This window comes from Sapajus apella, unplaced genomic scaffold (genome assembly GCF_009761245.1).
Source record: "Sapajus apella isolate SASKATOON/1434 unplaced genomic scaffold, GSC_monkey_1.0 scaffold56, whole genome shotgun sequence".
NCBI classification, from domain to species: Eukaryota; Metazoa; Chordata; class Mammalia; order Primates; family Cebidae; genus Sapajus; species Sapajus apella.
In genome coordinates this window covers 15,479,784-15,494,621 of record NW_022436996.1, presented here as the reverse complement: position 1 = coordinate 15,494,621, position 14,838 = coordinate 15,479,784, and the positions used below count along the sequence as shown (strand labels likewise).

Genomic DNA, 14,838 nt, shown 5'->3' with positions numbered 1-14,838 from the left:
CTGTAGGCAACAAGACTGTGTTGTGTAGGCACTTCTCACAGCCCATAGCCCACCAGAGGCTATGAGAAGGCTCTTTCCCCTCCAGAATCTTCATCCTCCAGCTTCTGGATTAGTAGCACTCCAAAAAGCATTTTTATTTATTTTTAAATATTTAATTATAGTCAAACTCACTAATAAAGTTTTTAAAACTTTTTTTTTTTTTTTTAAGACGGAGTTTCGCTCTTGTTACCCAGGCTGGAGCGCAATGGCGCGATCTCGGCTCACCGCAGCCTCCGCCTCCTGGGTTCAGGCAATTCTCCTGCTTCAGCCTCCTGAGCAGCTGGGATTACAGGCATGCGCCACCATGCCCAGCTAATTTTTTGTATTTTTAGTAGAGACGGGGTTTCACCATGTTGACCAGCATGGTCTTGATCTCCTGACCTCGTGATCCACCCGCCTCGGCCTCTCAAAGTGCTGGGATTACAGGTGTGAGCCACCGCACCCGGCGTAAGTTTGTATTTTTATGTGGCCAGGTTAAAATGAAATTTGTTTTTCTTCCATTTTTTTTTTTTTTTGAGACGGAGTCTTGCTCTGTTGCCCAGGCTAGAGTGCAGTGGCGCAATCTCATCTCCCTGCAACCTCCACCATGCGGGTTCAAGCAATTCTCCTGCCTCAGCCTCCTGAGTAGCGGGGATTACAGACATGTGCCACCACACCAGCCAAATTTTTGCTTTTTTAGTAGAAATGGGGTTTCACCATGTTGGTCAGGGTGGTCTCAAACTCCTGAAATTGTGATCTGCCCACCTTGGCCTCCCAATGTGCTGGGATTCCAGGCCTGAACCACTATACCTGGCCTCTTCTTTCTCTTAAAAAACAAACAAACAAAAAAATTCCCTCAATTCTTCATTGGTTTCTTACACATTCAGTATTTGTATAAACTCCAACAACAATCCTCTGATAAAAAGAACAGTGTGATTTTCATCCCCTTCAAAATGAGACTGAGATTCTTTTAGATGGCTCAGCTATTCATACTCTAGAGAAGACTCTATTTCCAACCATAAGATTCTAATAAATCTCATTTTAATCTTTTCAGAGGTTACCCTTCAGCCAGCTCCTGCGATCACTTACCGCACAATTGGGGGCGTTCTTGACTTTTACGTATTCCTAGGAAACACTCCAGAACAAGTGGTTCAGGAATACTTGGAGGTTTGTCTTTGCATTTAGATAGTCATTATTTACTGCTATTATCTCATATACTCATTATAAATTAATAAGAGAAAAATAAAAGTTATTAGTAAACTGTATGGATTATAAATGCTGGGATAGTGAGTCTTTCATCCATTGTTTATTTATTTTGATGACCTTTATTGGATGCTTTCTGCATGCCAATGAGACTCTGTGTAAGGCCTGAGAAATGCAAAAAGAAATCAGACACCATCCTACTTTCAAGTAACTCGTAGTCCATTCATGTATCCCACAAATCAGCAAAGCTTATTCATTCAATAAATTAAAATTCAGTGAAAAGGAACTACCTGAATAAACTTTGCTATTTATATTTGACTCAAATTACAGAAAAGGAAGAAACTTGAGGTTGGGATCGGTGGCTCACACCTGTAATCCCAGCACTTTGGGAGGCTGAGGTGGGCAGATCACAAGGTCAGGAGTTCAAGACCAGCCTGGCTAACGTGGTGAAACCCCGCCTCTACTAAAAATACAAAAATTAGCCAGGCATGGTGGCATGTACCTGTAGTCCCAGCTACTCGGAAGACTGACGCAGGAGAATCACTTGAGCCCAGGAGGCGGAGGTTGAGGTGAACCAAGATCACACCACTGCCCTCCAGCATGGGCAACAGCGAGACTCAAACTCACAAAACAAAACAAAACAAAACAAAACAAAAAACAAAAAATTAGCTGGGTGTGGTGTTGTGTGCCTGTAATCCTAATCCTAATCCCATAAATTCTTATTCCTTTTCTCTTTGCACATACCACTATCCGAAATTATATTAGACATTTATTTATTTCCTCTGAGTTCTCCGAGGGCAGGAGCTGTGTTTGCTCTGTGCCACTGTATTCCAAATGCCCTTCTTAGTCCTTGCCACACTGTGAACAAATACTCAGAAAAACACTTACAGAATAATGAATGTTACCAGCTTTCCTGTAAGATGACACCATTATTGAAACATTTTCTGCAAATCTTATTAGTGTCTGATGTTGGGAATACATTTATGTACTTAGTAAAGAAGGATGTGATTGTGGAATTTCACAAATTATTCTAGAAGATTACTCTTAACTCTGGCGTTTTCAGCTCTGGAAACCATAGAAAATGAAAGGGAGCTAATGTTTCCAGTGTTGGGCCTGGACACTTACTTACTTATCTTTTCAGCTTGTTGGACGGCCATTCTTGCCTTCCTATTGGAGTCTTGGGTTCCAGCTTAGTCGCAGGGATTATGGTGGCATCAACAAATTGAAAGAAGTTGTAAGCCGAAATCGTTTAGCTGAGATACCGTATGTAAGTTGGAACTTCTTTTACCATGCATTTGACACCATTTCCCAGTTTTATTTTTTTCATTGAATTCAATTTATTAGGAGAAATGTAGGTTAATCAATAGATTGATAGACAGGCACACTTGCTGTCCAAAATTTGCATGTTAAGTTATGTATCTGATTATGAAAAGTATACGGTTAATAAAGTCAGATAGATATGGCTTTGAATTTTAGCTTTACCTCTTCATAGCAATGTTGGCTAATTAATTAAAATCTCCAAGTCTTAGTTTCCACTTTTATAGAATAAGAATGTAAGACTAACTCTGGTGCTCTTGTAGTAAGAAATGCCTTATATCGTGCATGAAAAGCATCTAGCACAGAAGGTGAACATCATCTAATAGCTGTTATGTTATTAGAGAAAGCAACACTGGAGTTGACATGAGTAGCAAGAGCTGATGATTATAATGACTTACAGTAAATGACTTTCTCATGGTGACCTCGTATACTCCTCCCAGATCTAACAACTCTAATTTTAAACCTTCATGGTTATATCAGTATTTATGATGTTCAATGTCTACCAGTAAGTCAAGATAATTATTAAGTGTGTAATACTTGATCATTTTCTCCAGGAGATGCATAACATGTGGCTAACGAATTTATCAAAACAACTTATTTGGGGTAGCTCTTTGGGATTTTGAAACTTTAATGCAAGAATATAGTGTTGGCTGGGCATGGTGGCTCATACCTGTAATCCCAGCATTTTGGGAGGCTGAAGTGGGTGAATCACTTGAGATCAGGAGTTTGACACCAGCCTGACCAACATGATGAAACCCAGTCTCCATTAAAAATGCAAAAAAATTGCCAGGTGTGGTGGCACATGCCTGTAATCCCAGCTACACATTAGGCTGAGGCATGAGAATCACTTGAACCGGAGTCAGAGGTTGTGAGCTGAGATTGTACCACTGCACTCCAGCACTCCAGCCTGGGTTACAGAGTCTCAAAAATGTGTGTGTGTGTGTGTGTGTGTATGTATAATAACATCCGAAGGAAGATTGTACAGGTGGAAATAAAATGACTTGGACCTTCTTTCAGGGTTCTTCAATCCCCTCTCTGAATAGTGATGAGGGCAGGCAGGGGTATCAATTTTTCCTGTAAGAAAACAGATGGTCAGTGTGTTTTGGTGTTAAAGGGGCATTGACTGTGTTTAATTTTACTTCTCCTATATCTGCTATCTGCAAACACCCAATTCCAGGAAGAATTGTCTTCCATAAATAAAACCTTTCCCTATCTGTGTTTGTGGAGGACACCTGGGTCCTACATGACTGTCCAGTATTAGAACAGTGGATGCTACATTGGGCAACAGGCCCCAAGCCACATTTTCCTTCAGGCCTGTAAGGTGGAGACTCCTACTGTATGATATGTGAGGAATACTTAGAAGAACACTTCTTTTGTCTTTGAGGAAGGTGGCAGATTGGGGAAAAGAGCATCTGAAGCCAAAGGGCCTGTCCCCAAAGCCCTCATCAGCCCCTTGCACCTCTCAGTGCACATACTCCCTCACATTTCAATTTGCTCACTAAGAATAACACCTGCTCCTCATAGGCTGGTATGCAAACACAAGGAAAAATGTGTGCATGAGAATTTAGCTGAGTAAGGTTTTATCTTTTTGTCATTGATCATTGTTAATCATTACTCTAACACTTTCATAGGGTAAAAGATCATTTTCTCCTTGTATGATATATTCTGGTTTGATGCTTGGGTTAAGTTGGTACACAGTTGTAACATTAATAATATAATTCATTCAAACAGTCATTTAAAGAACACTTGTTTTATGTCAAGCATCCAAGCTCTCAAGTTACAGAAATGAACAAGATGCAATTCCTGCCCTCAAATCCTCCCAATACTTTATGACATGCACCTGTCAGGACAAGGAGGTAAAATTGCAACCAAAAAACAATCAAGTCTTTCAAAGATGGCTTATTTACTCCTAAGACATAGCCAACCCCTGGTAGTTCCCAGATCATTAGGAAATATGACTTCATTTTTAATGGTCAGGATCCAGAGCTGTAATACTTTCCATCAGTAGAGTGCTTTTTCCTAGGCTCTAATTGGCCAGAGCTCTCTTTCAGGATGTCCAGTACTCTGACATAGACTACATGGATGGAAAGAAGGATTTCACTGTTGATGAAGATGCTTACCCTGGTCTCTCAGATTTTGTCAAGGAGTTACATGACAATGGTCAGAAATATCTAATTATTATGGTATGTTCAAACACTTGTTACCTTATTTTTTCTTTCACAGTGCAAAAAAATATAAAAATAATATTTATATCATATTTCTTTATTAGAATCCTGGCATCGCCAAAGACTCTAGCTACGAGCCTTATGATAATGGAAGCATGAAAAGAGTGTGGATCCTGGGGAGCAATGGCACTGCTGTTGGGGAGGTAATCTCTTAAGAAAATCAAAGTAAATTATGATTGTTTTGTGAAGTTTGTACTTTTGGTATGAAGATGGGTGAAAGAAAGGTTACAATATTGTTACTGTTTTTTCATGGCTTTAGAGGTTTCTTTTATTACTATTTTAAGCCAGTAGATATAATAATAGAATGATTAAAATTCTGAAGGATTTAAAAAGCTATCCCTTGATCCTCTGATACCATAGATAATTGAGAAGCAATATGTAATTAGAAGAAAAATTAGTTACCTAAAGCCCTCCCACCTCCAAATTTCTCTTTCCTAAGACAATAAATTTAACCACAAAAATATAACAAGATACTCATAGATTAATGTGGAACTGATCTCAGTGAATGTATTTTATTTTTTTATTTTAATTTTTTGACATGGAGTTTCACTCTTGTCATCCAGGCTGGAGTGCAATGATGTGATTTTGGCTCACTGCAATCTCTGACTCCCAGGTTCAAGCGATTTTCCTGCCTCAGCCTCCTGAGTAGCTGGGATTATAGGCACATGCCACCACACCCCACTAATTTTTGTATTTTTAGTGGAGACCGGGTTTCACCATGTTGGCCAGGTTCATCTTGAACTCCTGACCTGGGGTGAGCTGCCTGCCTTGGCTTCCCAAAGAGCTGGGATTACAGGCGTAAGCCACTGTGCCCCACCTATATTTTAAATTTACACAAGACCTATAGATAGAGCACAGTTTTGATTCTAACGTAGCAGTCTCAGGCATTGAAATAGGCTGAGCAGTAGCCTATATTCAGGATAACTAAACTTCTGAGAGTACTTTAAATAGGCAATTTCAATTATATGTAGGGTCAGCACTAGATGACTGGATTCTGTAAGATTTACTCGAATCGGTGCTTCATCTAATAAGTTCATGAGGCAGGGCACGGTGACTCACTCCTGTAATCCTAGCACTCTGGGAGGTCGAGGCAGGAGAATCACCTGAGGTCGGGAGTTCAAGACAGCCTGGCCAACATGGAGAAACCCCATCTCTACTAAAAATACAAAATTAGCCTGGCATGGTGGCGCATGCCTGTAGTCACAGTTACTAGGGAGGCTGAGGCAGTAGAATCACTTGAACTCAGGAGGTGGAGGTTGCAGTGAGCCGAAATTGTGCCATTGCATTGCACTCCAGCCTGGGCAATAGGAGTGAAACTCCGTCTCAAAAAAAAAGGAAAGAATTCACGTGACTGCAGATCTTGTTGCTCCTAAGTAGTTTATTTTGCAAAACTGTCTTTTCTTCTTTTTTTAGAGTTTCACAGAAAATTTTATTTATTTATTTCTTCTGTTAGCAAGAGTAAATTTATAAATTAACTAAGAATCCACTTATAGTTTTTATATTGATAGCTATAATCATATTATTTATAATTATCAAATCAAACATCACTTAATTATCATTCACCGTAACATTTTGATATTTTATTTTTCCTTTTTATTTTATTTATTTTTAAAATTATTATTAGTATATTTAAATTCTGGGGTACATGTGCAGAACATGCAGGTTTGTTACATAGGTATACATGTGCCATGGTGGTTTGCTGCATCCATCCCCCCACCCCCCATCATCTACATTAGGTATTTCTTCTAATCCTCTTCCTTCTCTATCCCCCCACCTCCTGCTATCCCTTCCCTAGCCCCCCAACCCCCGACAGACCCTGGTGTGTGATGTCCCCCTCCCTGTGTCCATGTGTTCTCACTGTTCAACACCCACTGATAAGTGAGAACATTTGATGGCACAACTGTCTTTTCAGGGTTATGGATGATCTTTTACCAAACTCTGCTCACTTAATTCCTTTCATTGACTTTTTCGATGCTTAATTCTATTTACTTTTTTTCGTTGATTCTAACTTTTCATGAAGCAGTAGGAAAGTTTTCTTCCTTCTGCACAAGTCTTTGCTTTTACTGTTTCGTTAGAAGCTAATTTCTAAAATATTAGATAAGCCTATATGTGTATACTGTATTTAGAGTCCATAGTCAAAGAAAAATTATTTTGCTCACCTAAAATTTTATCCACACGAGTCATTTCAATAGCACTCGTATTTGAGTGATATATAGTTAAGAACTTGCAAATAATTACAAGGATCTAATTAGATGGTTGACTTCATTGACCAATGAATGGCATGAATCATTTAATGAGATAGTGGCAGAGATAGCAGTAGTGGAAGTGCAAGTGGTTTGTTTTTAATGCACTTAGTTGAATAAAGTTTGCTGGCCTGCTCTAGGTTGAATGTTGCTGTAGGTGACTGTTTTGTGATACCACCTGTTTCCTGGGGTGCAAAGTTACATCAAATTGTTAATTTGTGCCCATTACCTAAAACAAAGAGCCAGGAGCTCCATCCATTACCATGGGTATTTCAAGCTCTCATCTTGAGTTTTGAAAATTATCCACATTTTAAAATATGTGTTCATTATATTCCAGACTGTAAAGTTGTTCCTAAATTACAGCCTATAAATTTATCAGGAAAATGAGCAAAAATGTTTCACAAAAACTAGTATCCTTTTAATTCAGAATTTTCAAAAATTTGGCTATGGTTATATCTTTGTTGTGGAAAATAGTTACATCTACTGTTTGATAGGAGCAGACAGAAAAGGGAGATAGAATAAAAACAATTGACCTGAGTGGAAAGCACAAACTGCATTTAATCATTTATAAAATGTAGTTTGTATGCCAAAAATATCAACACATTATTTATAATCATAATCATTTAAAGTAGACTTTATGTAACCCTTAATTAACAATGCTTGAAAAAAAGCTCATTCTCTTTAAAAATGTTATATAGACTTTCTAATATTTTAAACAATTTGTCTCCCAACTGACCTGAAATAATGAAATTGTACTTTTTTACTTCTCTTTTGCATAGAAAAGGACATATGGTGGCTTTTCATCGATTTACTCAGTTGTTTTTATTGTTTCTTTCATTTGTTCCTTGTCTGTATTTTATTATTTAGTTTAGTTTATTTATTGTTTAGTTTTGGGGGAGTCACAAATTTTATTTCTGAAATGACAAGCAAAATGGGGCTCCTAGTGGAAGAAATCACCATTGGTAAAAGTAAAAAACCTTCAACCAAACTGATCACTGCCTTCCTCTTTGTGTCCTAGGGATATCCGGAACCCACAGTCTTTCCCGATTATAGCAATCCAGCGTGCACCGAGTGGTGGACAGATCAGGTCCTTAACTTTCATAATCGTCTGGATTTTGATGGAGTGTGGATTGTAAGTTATTATTGCAGAATCAAATTTCCTTTGGAAACAGATATGCCAAATTTTCAGATGAATTTTGATCTCGATGTATAATAAAAATAGTTTGCTTTACATATTAGTACTAAAATTATTTTACTTAATGCTGAGTCTATATCCAGTGAATTAGGCTCCTAAGAGCTTTAGGTTCTTATCCTGTATCTTTGATCAACAGTTATTTCATTTTGATAAAGTCTTTTGCTTTCTCATGGTCATGGTTTGCTTTTTCTCCATTAACTGTTTGTCAGCTTAAAAATACTGTTTTATTAAAAGTTATAATTGTCATGTTTTGTAGCATGGATTCATAAAAATTTAAATTAACATTAGAGAATAATTTAATGAGGGTCTTGTATTTTTCATGGAAGAACAATATTTCTTCAATATTCTCTAAGCACCAATGTTCAAGGCATTGAACCAGTCATTTTCGGAAGGACGCTGATGAATAAGATGTGCAATGATAAAAAAAAATTGTTACCAAGATTAGACATCACTCATTTTTAATTTATTTTTTAAAAATAGATTTGAGCTTAATTACATTCTCTTATTGTTCTTTGAACTATAGAAATTTTAGTATATCTTACATCCTTTTTTTTTATTTTTGAGACAAAGTCTCACTCTTGTCCCCCAGGCTGGAGTGCAATGGTGTGATCTTGGCTCACTGCAACCTCCACCTCCTGGGTTCAAACGATTCTCCTGCCTCAGCCTCCCGATTAGTTGGGATTACAGGCGCCTGCCACCACGCCCAGCTAATTTTTGTATTTTCAGTGGAGATGGTGTTTCACCATGTTGACCAGGCTGGTCTGGAACTCCTGACCTCAGGTGATCTGCCCACCTCGGACTCCCAAAGTGCTGGGATTACAGGTGTGAGCCATGGCTCCCGGTCTAACATTCTTAACAACAACAATAAAATCTTCACAATTTGTAAGGCGAGGATCAACCTTTGAAATGGTATTTCTGAATTAGCTGGTTGAATTAAATTTATGAAAGGTAAAAATGTGCCCACTGTCATTTAGAAGTGGAACATACCTTACAAATATATAACCTAATACAGTGACTTAATTTTATAAAAGATAAAACAGAGGGCAGGAAAAGTTAGGGTTATTATTTAAAATCCAGAAAGCAGATAATAAGAGACCCAGATATCCTGGCTCATAGTTCAGTAAGCATTTCTCAACAGCTAAATGTAGATCAATAGCATTTTATACTTTGTGCGTTTTCTGTCTTTGAAGGAAATGAATGAAGTATCTAGCTTACATCAAGCTTCTGATCAGTGTGAATCAAACATCTTCAACTTTCCTCCTTTTACTCCTAGTAAGTTTTCACCTGTTTGCTAATGATGTAGTCATAAGCCATGCTTAAAACCCCCTCAGTAATCCTCAGTGTGGTCAGGAGCAATTTCACTTCCCAGTCTAAGGGGTCTCCTAAACATCCTGAACACTCCTCTGCTGAAGTCTCTGCAGCAGTGTTGGGTCTCTGATTACTCTTTTGCTGTCATAACTTCAGGGCAATGTGACAGAGTCTGAGCCTGGCTACCCCTCCTGGCTGCCCTTCCAGTCTAGAGTTCACAATGCTTGCATCCTTTTCTTTTCCCTCAAGTCCCGCAGGTGTCAGTATTAAAATCTATGAGAATTTCAGGACACTTTAAGATTCATATTACCTTAAATTGAAATAAATCTGTAATTTTCTTGTTTTCTTTATTCTTTCCTTCCTTCCTTCTTCCTTTCTCCTTAGTCTCCCTTCCTTCCTTCTTCCCTTTTTCTTTTTTCTCCTCCCCTCCTCCCTCTCTCTGATCATTAGCAACGGTTTAAAGCATCAGTGGTTCATTCAATGTCCTATTTATAGGTCCCATATCTAGTCAAGGTTAATTTTCCAGTCTCTGATTTTGAAAGAATATGTGTGGGGTGGGGGCACAGTGTAGAATAGACTATGGTGTGGCAACAAATAAACCTCAGTATCTCAGTGGATTAACACAATAACCGTTTACTTTTTGCTCATATCATGCTCGTTTATTTTTTGCTCACATCATCCTCTGGTGAGGGATGGGTAACTAGAATCCAAGTGGTGATTCAGATCTATGTCTGGTTCTCCCATCTCCTCAGAGACCTTTGTTTCCAGGTTCCTGGGTGAGAGAGAGAGAGGGTGGGGAAGGTTTTATGGGCAGGCCTGGAAGGGAGGTGTACCCAATTTGCCCACATTCCTTTGACAGAGTCTGGTCACATAGGCTCAGCTTAACCTCAAGGAAAGGTATAATCTTCTTTTTTGCTTTTTGAGATAGAGTCTTGCTCTGTTGCCTGTGCAGTGGCATGATCTTGGCTCACTGCAATCTCTGCCTCTCGGGTTCAAGATATTCTCCTGCCTCAACCTCCCAAGTAGCTGGGACTACAGGCGCATACCACCATGCTAGGCTAATTTTTGTATTTTTTAATAGAGATGGAATTTCACCATGTTGGCCAGGATGGTCTCAAACTCCTGACCTCAGGTGATCCACCTGCCTTGGCTTCCCAAAGTGCTGGGATTACACGTGTGAGCCACCGCACCAGGCCATAATCTCCTTACACATCCAGGAAGAGAACCTGGCTTGTTTGGCATCTGAACAGCCTCTGCCAGTGTATTCTGGTTTGCCCACTTTACTTACACCCCTGAGACCAAGGTATAGCTGTTTCTTTAACTCCTTTTGGTCACTTAAAGAGTAAATAATTTTTTGGAGGAAGTCTTGACCTCTTGCAAAATCCACTGTTTGCTTTTTCAACTTATTCTTTGTTCTTTTCTGCTCTGTCTGTATTCCCCTACTTTTTTTCCACTCTGGATTTATCAGGTTTCTTTCTCTTAATCTCTAAATTCTATTTTTGGCCAAAAGGAAATTTTGTTTTCGATTTTTTTTTTCCTATAGAAAACCTCAGTCCTATCACTTTCTAATTCTTCTGGTGGGCACCCCACTCCCTGCCCCCAGCATTTTGTCTGCTCACATATGACCGGCCACTTTTGCCCATAGCCAGGAAGCCCCACCCCTTTCCAGGATTGCATAGTGAACGTTAATTAGCATGAGAAAGAGCATTGAAGTGGTTGTCAATCTCATGCCACACATTTGGCTGTGTGAGAAATACAATTTTCTTCCCATCTTCCATTGCAACTTCATTTCCGACTCCAAACCTTGATTCTGTTGCACTGGGTAAGAAAAAACCTCAGCCATTCCTGGTTCCACCACTTCCTGGAATTGTGCCTCACACTCAGGTCCTAGGTATGGGCAAGACTTTGTGAAAGAAGGCAGATATGGCCACAGTGAAGAGTTCACAAGGAGACGAAGTGGCAGAGAAGATTTGCCATTTTAGGCTTGAGGAAGAGAAAATACAAACAATGAGAATTCTCACATGCAGGATTTGAGTATTTACACATCAAGTTACCCAAATGCCACATCTTCTTTTTCTTTTTCTTTTTTTTTTTTGAGATTGACTGTCACCCAGGCTGGAGAGCAGGGGCATGATCTCGGCTCACTGCAATCTCTGCCTCCTGGGTTCAAGCTATTCTCCTGCCTCAGCCTCCTGAGTAGCTGGGACTACAGGTGCATGCCACCACGCCTGACTAATTTTTGTGTTTTTAGCAGAGATGCGGTTTCACCATATTGGTCAGGCTGGTCTCAAACACCTGACCTCAGGTGATCCACCCACCTTGGCCTCCCAAAGTGCTGGGATTACAGGTGTAAACCACTAAGCACAGCCCCTATTTTTCTTTTAAGTGTGACTGAGGTTTGTATAATAAAAAAGAAAAAATTCCCTTTCTCTACCTTCATACCTATACATTGTACACTCAATTTCTCTTGGTTAAATATCTGTAGATAAACATTGTATGCTTTATACTTAAACTCAGATCCACTGCCTTTGCTCTGAGCAAGTTTCTCAGTTGCCTCCACTCACCAGGATTCTTTGTGAGCTTGAGGGAATGCGGATTAATTTTAATGATCCATCTCCTTGGAGGGCTCAATGTGAGCCCCAGGCAGGAAATAGCATTTAGGATAGAATTTAAAATCTGGAACAGATTTGGTCAGGTGGAGACTGGTGGGGAAAGAATAGTAATCAGGAAGAAAATAATTGGGTGGCTTTTTTGTTAAAGATGGTTGATGAGGAAGTGCCTCACTGATGAGTATTTCCCACCAGGAGTTCTGGACCGCGTACTATTTGCAAGAACCCTCTGCATGGACACGGAATTTCAAGGGGGCCTTCACTATGACTTCCACAGCTTTTATGGCTACTCTATGGCCAGAGCCACAGACACGTAAGGACTTGATTTTCCCCTAATTTCAGATATGGGGAGATTGGAGGTGGAGTGTTTTTCTTCTTTTCTATAAGTAACATTGTTCAAATATTTTTTGCATTTAAAGAAATGTCAAAACTCTGTTCTTACAGAGTATTTAAGAGGTCCTCTCCTATAAACCAAGGTCCTCTCCTATAAACTCTTGGCTTATAGGAGAGGACCTCTTAAATACTCTGTAAGAGTATTTGCATCGTTTCTGTACAGGATTATTTTTGACTGGCTTATGGCTAAGGAGTTTATCTCAATGATACTAGCAGGCAATATTATATAAGGCATTTAGAGTCCTCAGCTAGGAGTCAGCTCTCTCAGATCCTTTTACTAAATGCACTTGGATTGCTTGGTTTTAGCAAATAAAAATATTGGACACCAAATTAAATTTGTATGGGACATTCTCATACTGAAAATTGCTCATTTTTTTTGAAACTCAAAGTTACCTGTATTTCCTTTTGTTACATGTAAATTTCTGGTGCCACAAAAGAAATAGCACTGGAATATAAATTTTCTCAGCAAAGCACTTTTTACTTCTATATAAGGGTGCATCTCATGGATGGAGCAATGGCGAGTGCACACCCAAACAGGGGAGAGGAAGGGGTTCTTATCCCTGACACACGTAGCCCCTACTGTTATGTTGTTCCCCTATTGGCTATAGTTGGAACACACAGTCTACTCTAATTCCGATTGGCTATTTTAAAGGGAGCAGGGGTATGAGCCAGAGTGGTGGGGTGAGCAGTTTGACAGGAAGGATGGTTACAGAACAGGTAACTAGAGGAGACTTAGGTCAAAGCAGGAGATGAGGGGAACAGATGTGAACTACTGATTAGAACTGACAGGAAAGTTGTTTACTGAGACTAGGTTAAGGGCAAAGAAAACCAGGAAGTTATATTTTCAAATGGAGAACAAAGAACAGGGGAGCTGAACATACTGATACACTGGTTCTTTGTAGAGGATCTCAGAAGTCATTGTACTTAACAATTTACAGGCTAAACCCTTTGAAGAGGAATTTATTATATCCTACACCGTTATTTATCTGGAAATGCACACCATACTCTTCTAATGTCCTTCCCAATGTCCTGCTTGTCTACCTCATAATTCTCCCTTCTGCCCCAAGACACACACACATACACACACACATGCATGCACACACAACTACCATCACCACCACCACCATCACCATCATTACTCAACACCATCACCATCATCTAACCACTACCATTACCATCACTACCACCATTATTGTGATCACCACCACTATCACTACCACTGCTATCACCATCACCACCACCACAGTTACCACCACCATCCCAACCACCACCACCCATTATGAAAGTCTTCCAAGGAGACACATGTGTTCTGCAAACCATTACATCCTTTGTATCTTGTCATGTGGAGTTTTACTTGTGACTTTGTAAATTGAGAAATAGCTCCCCTTCTCACAGTTTCTTCTGTGGAAGATGGTAAAATACAATCATTATACCTAAGACAGCAAGACAATTTGGAGCCAGGCTTAAGAAGGTTTTAATTTGAATTTGCAGCACAGATGGGAAAACTAAAGTGTTGGAAGATCTGCACAGTCTAAGCTGATTCTGTTTGGTGGATCCTCCAGTGGTTTAGGAAAGAGCATCTTTGTGTTTCTCAGCTTCTCTTTTCCTGTTTTGGTGTTCTAGAGCACTGTTGTGGGGATGGGGGCAGGGAGACTTTGATGGGCTTATGGGACCTGTCTCAGTCATTTTTTTACTTGACATCTCTTTCTCTCTGGTACTTGAGGTCATGACCATTCCTTTAAACTCAGATCCTTCAGTTCTTAAGATATTGCTCTGCTGGCTGGGTGCCGTGGCTAACATCTGTAATCCCAGCACTTTGGGAGGCTGAGGCGGGCAGATCACCTGAGGTCAGGAGTTCAAGACCAGCCAGGCTGACATGGTGAAACCTTGTCTCTACCAAAAATACAAAAATTAGCCAGGTGTGGTGACAGATACCTGTAATCCCAGCTACTTGGGAGGCTGAGGCAGGAGGATCGCTAGAACCTGGGAGGTGGAGGTTGCAGTGTAGTACCTCGAGCACCATTTACCTGGCTCTGTTACCTGCTTTCACCTCATCTTCCCACTATAGCTGATCTTTTTTGAAACTCTTAAATTCTGTATCTTGGTTGGTAGCAACAGCATCCCTATATCCCGGACTCCCAAGTGAGAAGCTTGGCATCATCCTTTATGCCTTTTGTACCCTCACATCCAATCAGTTCTTGATCCTTTTGAGGTTACTTTTAATCATTTCTGTAACCACCTCCCTATTTCCCCATTGATACTTCTTAATTAGATTATCATCATCCCTCACATAAATCATTACGCTAGCCCCAGAACTAATCTCCCTG

General features: G+C 39.7%; 1 protein-coding gene across 1 annotated transcript in view; it reads left to right on the top strand.

The window, feature by feature from the left end:
- The window catches only part of LOC116528012 (probable maltase-glucoamylase 2), a 119,348-nt gene that overhangs the window by 24,574 nt on the left and 79,936 nt on the right, over positions 1-14,838 (top strand). The window contains 7 exon segments of the mRNA XM_032245204.1: positions 1,073-1,185; positions 2,363-2,488; positions 4,590-4,721; positions 4,808-4,906; positions 8,025-8,138; positions 9,392-9,473; positions 12,314-12,431. Of these exon segments, the coding sequence (XP_032101095.1) occupies positions 1,073-1,185; positions 2,363-2,488; positions 4,590-4,721; positions 4,808-4,906; positions 8,025-8,138; positions 9,392-9,473; positions 12,314-12,431 (784 nt within the window).